At 34.6% G+C, this 15,715-nt stretch overlaps 2 protein-coding genes across 2 annotated transcripts; one reads left to right on the plus strand and one right to left on the minus strand.

Moving 5' to 3' along the window:
* Window positions 1-3,652: 3,652 nt before the first annotated feature.
* On the minus strand, window positions 3,653-8,560 carry LOC107026703 (beta-amylase 3, chloroplastic-like). Its single transcript, XM_015227776.2, has 4 exons — window positions 7,884-8,560; window positions 4,925-5,135; window positions 4,738-4,848; window positions 3,653-4,649 (listed from the first exon to the last, which is right to left on the minus strand). The coding sequence occupies exons 1-4, from the start codon at window positions 8,390-8,392 to the stop codon at window positions 3,885-3,887; spliced, it is 1,596 nt and encodes a 531-aa protein (XP_015083262.1). The 5' UTR covers window positions 8,393-8,560; the 3' UTR covers window positions 3,653-3,884.
* A 2,505-nt stretch (window positions 8,561-11,065) lies between these two features.
* On the plus strand, window positions 11,066-15,294 carry LOC107028456 (luminal-binding protein). Its single transcript, XM_015229532.2, has 8 exons — window positions 11,066-11,254; window positions 12,343-12,610; window positions 12,701-12,915; window positions 13,005-13,247; window positions 13,526-14,005; window positions 14,111-14,265; window positions 14,382-14,464; window positions 14,547-15,294. The coding sequence occupies exons 1-8, from the start codon at window positions 11,197-11,199 to the stop codon at window positions 15,043-15,045; spliced, it is 2,001 nt and encodes a 666-aa protein (XP_015085018.1). The 5' UTR covers window positions 11,066-11,196; the 3' UTR covers window positions 15,046-15,294.
* Window positions 15,295-15,715: the final 421 nt, after the last annotated feature.

Genomic DNA, 15,715 nt, shown 5'->3' on the forward strand with positions numbered 1-15,715 from the left:
AGAATTGAAACTAATAACTCTGAATTTATTTTTTGGATGTTCCTTTATTTTGATTTCATATTAAGGTAATTCAATTTCTAATATAGATAATTTTATATCTAAATCTCGAATTCTAAATATCTCACCATCTCTAAAATTCATGTATTTATTATAAGCATTCACAAAGTACAAATAATCTATATAAAATTCAAAAAATTACCTCTCTCCGTAGGTTTTCTGGCCTAGCCATATCTTGTATACCATTGGCGTGACCTATAGAAAAAATAGACAAATCAAATTTGACTTCTCGATTTGAAACTTAATTAAAATCGATTATATGAAATCTCTTTAAATTTATCATTTAGGTCGAAGTAAAAACATGTTCGATTTTTTTTTTTAAAAAAAAAAACAAGTTGTTAAGTTAATTCACCTGGCCATGAGCAAATGAAGATGAGACAAATAACTAAAAGAGAAGTCTTCATATTACCACACACTTGCAATTTCTCAAACTTAAAATATTTTAGAATTGTTGGCAACATTTGTTTGAATGAAATTGGTGAAATCATGTGTCTTATAAATACATTGTATTGTAAATGTCATTAATTACATAATTCCTTGTTAAGTTTGTAATTAAAAAAATTTCCTAATCAGACAAGATTGTAATTCAATAAAGTTGAATTTGGCTTCTCTCCAATTCAAACATTTTCATATCTGAAAATTTAAGTCAAAGATTACATTAATTTCATTTTCATATTTGAAAATTTATGTTAAAGATTACATTAATTTTGACCAGCGTCTTGACTACAGTTACAAAACAAATAAGAAAAAAGATTCACTAATTATGATTTAAAAATCTATTTTTGACTCTTCATCAATATCGTCACTTTAAATTTTAATTACACTTTCTGATTACTCCCACTCTCATTTTATGTGACACTTTTCGGATTTCGAAATTTAAACAAAACCATAAGTTTTTCACAAATCTCTCAAACATTTTGAATTATTATAAATTATTGTGACTTATAGTATTTTTTACGTAGTTTATAATATATAAATTTTATTTTTAAAAAACTGAATATCTCATGCGCAAATTTTCGATCAAACTTAAACTATTTGACTCTAAAAAAACGAAAAGTATCACATAAATTGAAACGCGAGAAGTATTATTTTTTTTTAATGTATAATTAAAGAGACGTTAATAGATTTCATAGTTGGCTTGACACTGTGGGCAAACAATCCAATTAGATTGAATTGGCAAAACTATGATGACTACATATATAAATTGCAAATCACATACATAATAATAGTAGTTGATAAAGCACAATATATAGGAGATACATTTATTTAGCCTCATATCATACATTATATATTTCTTTAAATTTTAAATAAACTTATATAGTATAGTACTATGATATTTAAAAATTATTAGCATTATTGGCTCCTTTTGGAGGGTACCCTTTGCCTGGGGTATGTGCAGTATTTGCTCCACCTCCACCATTGTAGTCCACCACCACATCCACCTCTAAAACCTTGCGCATATTCATTTGGTTAATCACCTAACAACAAAGAAAGGGGTAGATCGATGATTAAGTTATATACACTGACAAATCATAACGAATAAAACTTACCATTAGTCAAAAGGAAGAGCAAAACTAGGTTGATATCTATTTTCATTATTATGATACACGAAGAATATGCTGGGAGACTGGGACAATAAATAATTTTTCTTTCTTAATTAGAGAACATAGATTTGTAGAATCATCTAAAGTAGAAAACGTCTTATCCATCAAAAGAATCTTTCTTATACGAATCAAAATTAATTACGTCCAAAAGCAGATATTAAGCACTAACGTGAAAATTCAAGTGCAAATAGTCCCCCCAAAAAATTGATCTACTTGAGAAAGTACCTCTCTCTGCAGGCTATGTACCTTTGCCACATCTTGTATGCCATAGCTGCAACCTATAGAAAACCAAAGAACTTGAAATTAGTTAACAAATATAAATTGAATATTTGAAGTTAGAAAGCCTAGTTGATTAAATTAGAAAAATAGTACAATATAACTATTATGTCTCAGATTCTAAATTAGTTGAGATCGACTATGCGAATTCTCTCTAATCACATGTTTTTCCGTTTAATTCATCTTAATTAAGCCAACATAACACAAAATAATTATTGTAAATTATTCACCTGGCCATGAACAAATGAAGATGAGACAAATAACAAAAAGAAGAGTCTTCATATTACCAAACTTGCAATTTCTGAAACTAAAAAAAATACTTTAAATTATTGCTAATATTTGTTTGAGTTACTTGAAATTGATGAAAACCCAACTGCTTAAATAGTAGCAATTTTTTTTTTGTGTTAGTTCACAATTTTTACGTAAATTATTACTAGCTAGTTAGTGCGTCTGTCTTTGTACAAACTTCACTCGATGACTTCTTTGAAATTATTCACAAATGCATTCAATTCATTTGTCACCTTCATATAAAAGTCAACTATCCATGCATATATAAAAATGTCCCAACTTATCGTGTCAATTGCTACGTACCATTGTCATTTATATAGGATAGCAATTTATGTTTTAAAATACAATTTAAGTTAACAACGTATAGTACTCTGAGGTAATGTTTGTGTACGTACATCATATATTTTCTTTAGATTTGACTTGCAACTATATTTAGCATGTAATTGTTGATTTAAGTTGGCGTATATTTTATATTCATTTAATTTCCGAGTTAACTTAGTACGATGTACATCACATTTTTTCACGTATGATATTTGCATAATTTGGAATTCTCACAAAATTAAGGAGGGTATTATTAAAAACATCTTCTCTATCTAGATAGGGATAAAATTTATATATACTTTATCTTTTTCAGACCCTATTGGTCATTTCGTGGGATTACCTAATGGACTTTTTCAACTAAAATTGCACATTTTGGGACAAAATTCCTTAATCAATTATTTACTTTAGTGTACCTTGTTTGGCATAAATAAATGTAGGCCACAACACTTAAAGTTAGGTACGAATCCATGTTTTAGTACGAAATTGGTTTTCATTATCACTTATAAGCATCTTCCCACTTTCTTTTTCCTTGGATTTAGTTACCAAATAATGATGCAAAATTGGCTTTGTATATTAACGAAAATACAAGGAAAACTTGGTCAAATAAATGAATAATTGATTAGGACTCCATAAATTTTAATAAGTTGCGGTAGAATCATGATCTCAAATTATAATAATGTCTTTTTAATTGATTTTGTATTGGTATGTACTATTTATTATGGATGTTCTGTAGATCACCTCATTTTCCTCGTTTATAGTGGACTGACTGATTTGACTCCTTTCACTCCACAATTTCACATGGACTCCCCCTGTTGGAGATGAATGAATCTTCCAACTTTTGTAATTCAATTTGCATAATCATTCTAATCAGGACCATGTGTTGGTTTTCCATTTTACCCAATAACGAAGGATTAAAAACACACCTAAAGTACATTATCATAATCCTTCTTCTATTAGTTTATTTCCCTTAATTATATTGGTCACAAACAAACACCAGATATCAGAAGATTAGAATACTAAAAGGAGTTAATTGTCATATTGACCTGAATTATCTAGCCCAACATGAGCTGAAATAGAGAGGGGCTGGCCATCCAATCTCAAAATAATAGGAAGGAAAGCAGCACCGTTATGATACAAAGGAAAATACTCATTTTCAACCTCATAGTGAACCATTTCAGTACAAGGACAAAAAATTTACGCGAAAAAAGACAAAGCTTTTGCTACGCAATTCACAATAACAGATCAGAAGATGCAACAGATATACACACCCTTGACTTGTTGTGGGTGAGAATATGCAACTACCATTAGGAATGACTACAGGTTGAATTTTTCTTCCTACTATGCAAGAACTACTCCACCAGTGGAGGATGCTGATAAAGACAAAAATGGCATATCACCATCCCCGAAGCCTAGGTTGGGTCGAAAAAATTTGGCATCTGACATTTGTCTCACAAAACGTGTAAAGCTAACCCAATTCCGATATTCAAACAAGGTCTTGTCCATCCTGACAAAATTGAATGAGAAGGTTGGAGTTGCTGGACCATTCGAGTAGAACCTAGACATCCGTAATACATGTTGAAATGATCCGTCATCCAAGCTACTAGCACAGTTTTCACCTTGCAGAGGAATGTCACATAACCTAGCGGCTAGTGAAAGTTGTTTTACAAAACTTTCAGGACTACTGTCAGGATTCACCTGCTGCGCTTCTGCATCTCGCATTTCAAAACATGTACAACACATGGAAAAACCATATCTGCCAAACAGGCGAGCAATTGGAAGCAAACCATCTCGAATTGATGTATTGTAGTAGCCAGCCGTTAGCTCAGACGGGTGAGACTCTGTACCATAATGCCAGTGAATCCCAGCCACTTTCCCTGACAAATTAACTTCAAGACCACGGAATATAGACTCTGCTTCCCTACAAATCCTCTCACCGTGAAGCAGCAACATCCCTGAGTACCATGCAAGGAAGAACTCTCCATATGGTGAGTTCCAAGAACCATCACTTTTGAAAAACTCTGAGCCTTCATGACTTTGCGATAAACTGGCCCACTCATGCATTCCTATCTCCCCAGCACAAGCATTTAAAGATGCAAGCATATACTGCCAGCTCAAAAGAAGACAATCACAAATTTGGTTGGAGGATGACATGAAAAATCATTGGAGATACATAAAATCATTTTATTCACACCTTGTCATGGCATTGGAATTCGCCAAGTTCACGTGAACGCAAAGTCCGATTCTGTAAAGAGCATGAAGGATATCTCAACTCACCAGAAGGGCCCATTCCAACTTGGATACCCTGCAACATAAATTTAAATTGCATAGGTATAATACCATTAAAAGTTAGTTGGTGAAGCATTAGGTGAGCATCATACAGTTATGACGCCACCAAAAAATGGTATGAAGGTGTCACGGAAGCTCCTCATAAATTCAGTATATGCTTGGATCGGAGATCGTCCATGTAGAACGGGAAGAACATCACATCCTAGGGATATATATTCCATATTCTGTCTTCCAAACCTGTCTGAATATGCTAAATCTGGATTTTTCTCGATTTCATCACGAACCCACTGAGGAAGAGGAATCCTAGCAGCAACAAAGGAGAAATTTTCAGATTTTGAATTATTAACTAGCAGCAATCATTCTAATGGAACAGCAATGGGAGAGGCAGAGTAATATCAGGAGAGCACAACGCTTAAAAAGTTCAACATTTATTCTCCATAATCTCTTACTTACCACAAACTTAGCCAGACTAGGACCAGCTGAAAACAATCTAACTCTTGTTAGCAAAATAACAATCGAACCCATTTCTCTACTTGTGACAAAGAGGAACTACCACTGATGATGAAATTAACCTAGTCATTGCAACTTTTTAGCATATATTTAATCTGTACTAAGATTTTCTGTTTTCCTTTTTTAAGATAATTCAAATTTTCCATTAAACAAAACATTCATATCTATATAATTTGTTGGTTATAACATTCAATAGGGTATTCTCCCTTTACACCAAAAATACGAGAAATAAAATCATCTTCTTATGCTTGCTATATCATTCTCGCTATTTTGAAACAATCTTCTGTATCATTCACTCCATAAGAACGTAAAGACAAAATGATTTAATATTAACCCGTAATACGAGAAATAATAGAGAATCCAATCTTTTCAAAAACAAAAAAGGATCAAGTACCCTTCTACTAAACCTCCAAACTGATTGGATGAAGAAAATGTCCTTATTCTAAAGCAACAGTTCACCAAAAAAGATTAAAGCAAGAATTTCTACAAAGAGAGAGCAACTTTTGTTTAGCTTTGGTCATGCAAGGGTGCTGCAGAGAAATGACTGCGCTACACATTCCATAGGGAAGATCGTGATCTTTCTTCCATCATCACATCTTCACAGACTACCTTTGTAGAGAGCAGGGGGAGAGAGTGACTTTGTGCATTCAAAATGGCAAGTACACATCCAAGTGGATCTTTTGGCATGTACACCCTCCACCCCAAATAAGTGTCAACTTAGCAAAAATCACGTCCATTAAGAAATCAATTAATACAATGTTTAGTTATAAACTACCCCTGTTTAATAAATGTCTCTTGAAAATTGAACACTATTAAGAAGATGGAGTGTAAGAGTATAGCTGGAAAAACATATTAATTTTTGTCTTGAATCCCTAAGGTAACACTTATTTTGGGACGGAGAGAGTAAACATTATACATTTATACTATAGCACATTTGTACAGGGAAATCCGTTGCCATTTGTTAAATTATGTTACCTCATTTAAGTGGAATAACGACTAATACTACACCTGTTCGGACCAACTATGAAGACAACAATAAGCTCATCCTAGACCAGTATTACACGAAAACAACAACAACAATAACTACAATATTTAATACCAAAGTTCTCTATATTTTTGCAGCACTTTAATTCAGATATGACTAAAAACTACGAGAAAGCATAAGACCTGAAGTGAATGTACTAATGCGACTAAATAATAATCCCAACTATTAGGTATCACCTATATAAATCTTTTACTTTTACTTTTACTATGTCCTATTTTTTCGCCAGATATGAGTGGGTTCAAGAGATTATAGGTCTTTTGACATAACTTCCTTCCACTTGATTTTAGGTCTACCTCATCCCCTTTTTAACACCTTAATTAACTATAGCTTCACACCTCCAAACTGGTGCATGTGGAGGTTAAAGCCAGACATGACCAAACTGACCTTCTCTCGTTTAGTTATCAATGTGATCATTTCTAATCTTGTATGACCACACATCAATCTTAGCATGCGTATCTTTTGCCCTAGCCCTGCATATTTTTTTGAAGTTTCTACTCCTGAAAGAAAACTAACCATCAAACCCACTTTTATATAAAAAAGGATCCAGGGTTTTAACTTGTTTGTGGAAAATTGAATTGAAGGTATAGGCTCATAGAATTAGTTATAATGAAAAACCTCAGTGTCTATACAAGTTATGTTGTTCAAAACCAAAAAACGTTTTTCTAAGATCTTATTTGAAACTCCGTAGAGCATTATCTTTTTATAAGTACTAGTATGAACTTTTTTTGGACTTACTAATTTAACACATACCAGTATGAAACTTGACAGAATATACAGTAGTCATCTTCAATTCCAGGGAACCTGACAGTACAAAACTGAGCATTCTAAACATGTACCCCAATAACTAATATGTCAACTAGTTTGATATTAAGGATTCTCCTTAAAATCAGTTGAATCTAGTTCAAGACAGTCCAAGAAGCATCTCTTACTCCGTTCCAATATGCAATCACTAAAACTAAGTAAAGGTGCTTAAGCTATATATAATGTGAAATTGAACACATACCTAAGTATTATTTCCAACATACGGATTTCCAAGCCACACATCCCATAAGCTTCACTTACTGGCTTAAGCACCCTCCAGCAAGCCCTAATGCTTGCTAGAACACACAGACACACACACAAAAAAAAAGAAGCTACACAATTATGAGTCAAATGGTTACTGTCAAGCTTACTGGAACACCAAAAGAGACGATTAGAAGATGTGCATTCTACCATACTACAGGTAAATGTTATTCAAAAGATTCAACTAATAATGTCAAACGCAAAGAAACTTAAATTCATGTAATAGTCAATCATGTGAACTACTAGCGGCAGCTAGACATTCTACTCTTCAAGTTAATTTGTTTTGTGATCTGAGAGTTATATTCGTTTTCAAGGAATAAAACAAAACGTAATTGAAGGAGAAAATAAAGTAAAATGTTTAACCACAAACAAACAACACTTTGTTTTTGGTATCCAAACAAGAGCAAAAGAAGAGATTCGGAACGTGTACGAACCAGAAAGGATCATCAGGCCCTGTACCGTATTGATGAAATGCCATTTCAACTCGAACTTTCAATCCACAACGTTTAGCCAACTCCACAATCTCCAAATACCCTTCCCAATTATAAACCCTAGGCAATTCACTCTCCACCAGTCCCCACCATACCTCCATCACAACTCCTTCAACACCAGCGGCCGCCAAAGCACGAAACGATTGCACCATCGCCTTCTTCCTCTTCATAGTCCCTTCGGGAATATTAAGAGTATCAAGCGGAAGCGTGACGAACACCAGCGAACCGCACCGTCGATGGTCAGTAGAAACTCCATGCTGAAGCTCGTACTGGAGATCGCCTTCGGATTCATTTGATGAAGGCCCAGAGGACCGACAAGAGAACGTGAATTGCCGAGATTGAAGCCGAGTTTGGATCGGCGGGAATCGAAGTGAACGAGCTGGAGTTAAGTCAGTACGAGTACAGCAGATAGATGCCGAGAAAGACGGAGCCGATGGCGAAGCGATTGCCATTGTTGAAAAGCGCACAAAGCTTCTTTAGGGGTTGATAATGGTGTATTTACAGAAAAGGCAAAAATTAACCGCTTTGTAAACTAGATGAGAAGAAACCCAAGCAGTTATACCACGCTGACCAGAATTGATTAAAGCAAAAATTTAGAAAAGTTATATTTATAGTGCTTCATAACAATTTTTTGTAACAAAATAGAGAATATATATAAAAATTATTGGATGTTACATAATATTCCATGCTAAGAATTAATCGATCTAAATTCATAAATAAGGTGGTTTTAGCTATGAATTACAATTTCAACGATAAAGTTAAAATTTATGTGTTATAAAAATCTGAAACTTTTTGCATTTTTAGGAAAGGTACTTTTCAATATTTTGGAAGCTAAGTTAGGGATGTCAAATGGGAGTGTTTTGATTGAAATTGGAGATTAGATTGAGATAGAAAATGAGTTAGGTCATCTTTAGTTCAAATTTACTTTGAGCTTAAAGGGGCTAAAAATAGAGTTGATCATTATCTGTACAATTTTATTCGCTTATCTCAAAAAAATTTATAGTATATTATTATTCATTCACTTTATATAATCACAATTTGAATTTCAACTCAACAAAATAAAAGAATAAGTCACAAATTGATAAATAAATATTAGAAAATAAAAAATATATAATAATATATATCTTCTGAGAATGTATATTACACCAATACAAATAAGGAGTCTTCAAAATAGATTGAAATTAGAGATTAAGTTGGGCGCAATTGAAGATTCTCTAAAAATGGACTAAGGTTTAAGTAAACTGAGATTGATCCGATTCAATTATGTTGAGCTCAACCCATAGAATTATGGTGGATTACCTATATTTCAGCTAATTTTTGACACCCTTAAAACTAAACACCAACAAGAGTTGTGATAGAGTGTTAAATATTTTTTCATCCTTAACTAGAGGTGTCGAATTCGAGTCACCACAAAAACCAAATCGACTTTGTTAGAGAACGTCTTACCATCGATTTGGGACAGCTCGACTGAAAATTAAAAATAAAAAAAGCTAGGAAGGGCTAGAGCGAACACAATATCACATGATTGTGTGAAAAGCAACATAAAGTATACAATGTAATTCTTTTAATTTTTGCCCTCGTGGTCTAATCTAATTGGCAGAAATACTAGGAAGGACATAAATCTCAAAAAAAAAAAATTACATTTACAGGATACACACTTTCTACATTACAGAAGTCAAGGACGGAGCAGAATGAAGCATCACATATTGTATATAAAGCAACACAAAGTATACAATATAGCTCATTTAATTTTTTCCCTGTGACCTAATTTGATTGGCGAGAGCATATGTAAAGACACTATATATATATATATGTGTGTGAGAGAGACATACATCAGACGACATAAATCGCGATAAAATTATATATATAAAAGATATACCTTTTATATTATAGAAGTCAAAAGTGGAGTAGAATGTAGCATCACACAGTTGTAAATAAAGCAACATTACGTATACAGTATGACTCTTTTAATTTTTGCCCCGTGGCCTAATTTGATTGGCGAAAGTGCGTGGAAAGGCAATATATATATGTGTGTAAGCAACAATTGCCTCTGGCGTACACTCAAAAACTGAAAGGCAATTGGAGGGCTACTCTATGAGCGACCTTCTCTCGACTCTTAATCCGCATCTCAAACTCTTGCAGATCGATCTCTTTGAAGATTGAAATTGGTGAGCTTCTTTTGCCTTCTTTTGCGTATTTCTTTTTATTCTCCTTTATATGATTTTTGTTATGAGTATTCTTTCTCTATTTTTATTTGTTTGTTTCGGTGATTAAAGAAACATAGATATACACTAAAAATCATAAATGTATGTAATTTTCGAGTCTTAGTTTCTTCATTTCTTAATCTTCATGGACAAAAACATTGAACTTTGCTTCATTTGATTTCTTAATATATAAACCTGATAAAAAAGGGTTTGAATGCATCTTAGAAGTATCAATTAGTCCTAAGATCTCTAATTAGCGAAATTTTGTTCTTTTATCGTTAAAATAAAAATAGCCTACATGTGCAAAATGAAACCCTAGATTCTTCTTCAAATCAATCAGAATATAATAAAATTACTTTCTCATTAAAAAGAGACTTTCCAATTAAAATTAACCAAGAATCATTCGTACACAAATTCTTTTTCATGGTTCTTCGCATTAAAATAATTTTTTATGTGATTTAAAAAAAAATAAAATTAATTGATGTACAAAAACATTAGTTTATAAACTAGAAGCTTACGCGCAATACAAGTATATCAAAAATTGGTCAATTTTAATATTAAATACATATATTATTTATTTTTAACTAAATTGACCAATTTTTGAAATACATTAAAGATCTATCCAACAAATTTCATACATTAAATTCAAATCCCCTTATTTTGATTATTTACTTATGTCTCTCTATGGCAAGTGAGCGTACTTGAAATTCCTAATAATCTCTCATGCTGACACGTGTACAGAAGCGAATCGTACGCTCCTGATCATCCCAGCACAAGATCAATCGCTATTGGCTCAAGAATTCACCCTCCTCTTCCTATTGGCCCACGTCATTTAATATGACGTGTCTAATGTCACTCTTTGAACGGAGACCCCTCGGGTCTTTGTTCAGTTTCTCACAGTATAAAAAGCTCCCGATCACCTCGCGAGGCTCTATATTTATAAATCTCTCATCATTTCCAGTTCTTCATAACTGAAAAAGATAAACAGAGGGATCACATTGTGTTGTACCTGTAGCTCAGTGTATTCTACGTTGATTACGAAGGAAGAAGCTATGGCTGCCTGTTCGAGGCGAGGCAATTCTCTCGTCGTGCTAGCGATCGTTTTATTAGGTAAACTTTCTGTTTCTATTTGCTTGTAGATCTGTTTTGATTATTATTTTTGAATTTTTTCTGGTTTATGATATTTGATTTGTTATGTTACGATCTAGAATGTAGTAGATCCTAGATCTGTTAGCTTTTGTTTATAATGTATGCGTTTTCATTGTAGATTTGTAGGTTTGATGTGCTAATTTTAGATCTAGCGATAGTTTTCATATAATTTCACATCTGTTTGAGGATTTGTATGGTGTTTTCTGTGATTGATATGGCTTGTTTGGATTTCCTCGATTGTGTTTAATGGAGAAATGATTTAGCACTGGAATAGAATAGTCGATGGATGATTCATGTGGTGCACCACAGGAGAATTTCAAATGCTCGTTGTTTGAAGTGGAAATAACGCTGCATCTGATATGAAATTAGTGTTTAGGTGCTTTATCATTTATAAATATAAGCAAACATTTATTAGATTCTCACTGCTATTTTCTTCTGTTCTTGTTTTTGATTGAAGAATTACATTATCTAATCAGATGTTGATAACCGTGGTGTGTGTATATTATCTATTTATAGTCCCATGGCAAAGGTAGTTGGTTCACATGCACCCGTGCATCTGTCCGTGTATGTATTCTAGTTTCTACTCTAGATCAGATTTTAACTCCAGATAGAGAAACAAGGTCACTGCTACTCTGGCATTGCATATATCCTGAACCTTTAAAACATTTATCGTTGTACTTGCTAGAATGATAATAATTTGGGATGCATGTTTGGACTGTGGTTCTGGATGATGTACATTTAGAAGGATCGTTTTCAGATCCTATGGATACTTGAAAACCTTTTTATTTAGCTGAATGATCGTTTAAATATGCGAAAAGTTGCTGGTTTTTGTTCTTAGCTTATCTATGTTCTAGGACCCTTTTTTTATTTCTACTGAATAGCCTGTATATTGACTTGAGTTGAGTGGAATAGGTACGAATGATTTATATGACTATGAGTTCCATACGTGCAACATATATTCCTTTTGCTGTGTTATGTCATGAATTTCATATTGTACTTCTAGAGTCTGATGAGGGTCATCTGTTATCTTACTCTTTTCCTTGAAACAGGCTGTCTTTCTGCACTTTCCACTGCAAAGGAGGAGGCTACAAAACTTGGTACCGTTATAGGAATTGATCTTGGGACAACCTATTCCTGTGTTGGGGTGTACAAGAATGGTCATGTGGAGATTATAGCTAATGACCAAGGAAACAGGATTACACCATCATGGGTTGCATTCACTGATAACGAGAGATTGATTGGTGAGGCTGCCAAGAACCTGGCTGCGGTCAACCCAGAAAGGACAATCTTTGATGTTAAGAGGCTGATTGGAAGAAAGTAATGGACAATTCTCAATTAGTTTCACATGTTTTGTTATGATTGTATATCTGTCATGCTAAGAGATGCTTTATCTTTTTTTTTTTTCAGATTTGAAGATAAGGAAGTACAGAGGGATATGAAGCTGGTACCATACAAGATTGTCAGCAAGGATGGAAAGCCCTACATACAAGTCAAAATCAAGGATGGAGAAGTTAAGGTATTTAGTCCTGAGGAAATCAGTGCCATGATTTTGACAAAGATGAAAGAGACAGCCGAAGCATTCCTTGGGAAGACTATTAAGGATGCTGTGGTCACTGTTCCTGGTATGTTGTTATCAGGTCCTAAATGTTCAATTTTTTTGTTTTCATTTTTCTTTTCTGTCATTATTTAGAGACTTGTCTCGTCTCTGCAGCATATTTCAATGATGCACAAAGGCAGGCGACGAAGGATGCTGGTGTTATTGCTGGATTAAATGTTGCTAGGATCATTAATGAGCCAACAGCTGCAGCCATTGCCTACGGACTGGATAAGAAAGGTGGTGAGAAGAACATTCTTGTCTTTGACCTTGGTGGTGGGACATTCGATGTCAGTATTCTGACCATTGACAATGGTGTGTTTGAGGTTCTTGCAACAAATGGTGACACCCATCTTGGAGGTAAGGATCTATGGTATAGAAACAACTTAAAGTTGAGCATGACACATTTTGATACTGCTAACCATAATGCTGTTAGGGTGTCCTTATTGTATTTTCTAATGGACTTCTCCTCAACTTGATATCAACTAATGAAATGCTAAAACACTTTTCTATTGATTGCACATTAGTGGGGTTGCTCTTTTGGTTGGGTCTTTTATGATAGCTGAGGAAGCTTCAGATCCCATCCTATGAGATAGTTATTCTTAGATTATATTTTGAATATCCGATATATCTTGCAGGTGAGGACTTTGATCAAAGGATTATGGAATACTTCATCAAGTTGATCAAGAAGAAGCATGGAAAGGACATCAGCAAGGACAACAGAGCTCTTGGAAAGCTAAGGAGAGAAGCTGAGCGTGCCAAGAGATCCCTTAGTAGCCAGCACCAAGTCCGGGTTGAGATTGAATCATTATTTGATGGTACTGATTTCTCTGAACCATTGACCCGTGCTCGCTTTGAGGAGTTGAACAATGATCTCTTCAGAAAGACAATGGGACCTGTGAAGAAGGCAATGGATGATGCTGGGCTACAAAAGAACCAGATTGATGAGATTGTTCTTGTTGGTGGAAGCACCAGAATTCCTAAGGTGCAACAGCTCCTGAAAGACTATTTTGACGGGAAGGAGCCCAGCAAGGGTGTAAATCCTGATGAAGCAGTTGCTTATGGTGCTGCTGTTCAAGGTGGTATCCTCAGTGGTGAGGGTGGAGATGAAACTAAAGGTACACGATCTAATTAGTTTTCTTGCCATAATTTGCTTATTGGTTTTGATAACGTGCGAGTTTGCAGCTTTTGGTGAATGATTGTGACATGTTTCTTGTATGCAGATATCCTTCTCCTGGATGTCGCTCCTCTCACCCTTGGTATTGAAACCGTTGGTGGTGTGATGACCAAATTGATCCCCAGAAATACCGTTATCCCAACCAAGAAGTCCCAGGTCTTCACCACTTACCAAGACCAGCAGACCACTGTCTCCATTCAGGTATTGCTTTGCTTCATATTTGTGCAATCCTACAGCTCATTATCCAGAAATGTTCATTAACCTGTCCTCTGGTATGCTCCGATTCTCACTGTTTTTTCTCCACATGTTGATTACAGGTTTTTGAAGGTGAAAGGAGTCTTACCAAGGACTGTAGGAATCTCGGAAAGTTTGATCTCACAGGAATTCCTCCAGCTCCAAGGTCAGTTACATTTCTTCTCTTTAGATAATTGTTCAAACAACTTTTTGGGATCTGAATTGGAAACTTGATATTGTTTGAACAGGGGAACCCCCCAAATTGAGGTCACATTCGAAGTTGATGCCAATGGTATCTTGAATGTCAAAGCAGAAGACAAGGGTACTGGAAAAGCAGAGAAGATTACCATTACAAACGACAAGGGCCGCTTAAGCCAAGAAGAGATTGAGCGTATGGTTCGTGAAGCAGAAGAGTTTGCTGAGGAAGACAAGAAAGTGAAGGAGAAGATTGATGCCCGTAACGCTTTGGAAACCTACGTGTACAACATGAAGAATCAAATCAACGACAAGGACAAATTAGCTGACAAACTCGAGTCTGATGAGAAGGAGAAGATTGAGACAGCAACAAAAGAAGCCCTTGAATGGTTAGACGATAACCAGAGCGCCGAGAAAGAGGACTATGACGAGAAGCTCAAAGAGGTCGAGGCAGTTTGCAACCCAATCATCACAGCTGTTTATCAACGATCAGGTGGAGCCCCAGGTGGCGGTGCATCGGAAGAAGAAGATGACAGCCATGATGAGCTGTAAGCTGTTCCAAAGAATCTCCATTGATACTGCAAAGATGCAGGAAATGAGGATATATAGAATAGTTTGAAGTGAGGGTTAGTGCAAGTTTTGTCATTCGTTCTGAAAAATCTCTCCCCCCTTCGCTTAGTATTTTTTAGGTGAAGATTTTACTAAAGGATGTTTCCGTTCTTTGAGAACGACGGCTTGTATGTTGCTTCGATCTGTTGAATACAACTTCAGAATTTTATTTAGTTCATCTTTTGAGCATCATAATCTGACTCCTATTTCAACATAGTTATTAAACTGGACATGTTCTCTTGCTGACAAGTGCCAATACTTTGGATGACTTGTACCTAAGAATACAATGATACAACACAAATGAAATAAGACAAATAATACCACATATAGTAGAAAGAGGAAAAGGAGGAGGTTAGCCTCCTAATCTTATTGTTAAAAGTAAGGATATAAAGTAGTAAAAGTCAAATTTAGAATTCCGAAACCTTATTAATAAAGTTCGCTTAAGTTTGGTCGGAGTTGGATTATTTCGATATAACCTTGAGAGTGAACCTATGGTTTATTTAGTTGATAAAATTGCTTATGGTCGGGATAAATTGTACTCCCTAGCAATTGCGATTTTTTAAATCCTATTTCGAAGTCAGAATCAAATATCGGTGATTTTGATCCAAATGAT

This window comes from Solanum pennellii, chromosome 8 (assembly GCF_001406875.1).
Source record: "Solanum pennellii chromosome 8, SPENNV200".
Taxonomy (NCBI): Eukaryota; Viridiplantae; Streptophyta; class Magnoliopsida; order Solanales; family Solanaceae; genus Solanum; species Solanum pennellii.

Bases quoted from the DNA above. Each gene is read 5' to 3' on its own strand.
- LOC107026703 (XM_015227776.2), bottom strand. From the start codon at position 8,392: ATGGCAATCGCTTCGCCATCGGCTCCGTCTTTCTCGGCATCTATCTGC. The intron at 4,849-4,924 runs GTATGATGCTCA...TTTATGTTGCAG, and splicing joins TTTTTGGTGGCGTCATAACT to GGTATCCAAGTTGGAATGGG. The intron at 4,650-4,737 runs GTGTGAATAAAA...TTGAGCTGGCAG, and splicing joins AATTCCAATGCCATGACAAG to TATATGCTTGCATCTTTAAA.
- LOC107028456 (XM_015229532.2), top strand. From the start codon at position 11,197: ATGGCTGCCTGTTCGAGGCGAGGCAATTCTCTCGTCGTGCTAGCGATC. The intron at 12,916-13,004 runs GTATGTTGTTAT...TCGTCTCTGCAG, and splicing joins TGCTGTGGTCACTGTTCCTG to CATATTTCAATGATGCACAA. The intron at 14,266-14,381 runs GTATTGCTTTGC...TGTTGATTACAG, and splicing joins AGACCACTGTCTCCATTCAG to GTTTTTGAAGGTGAAAGGAG.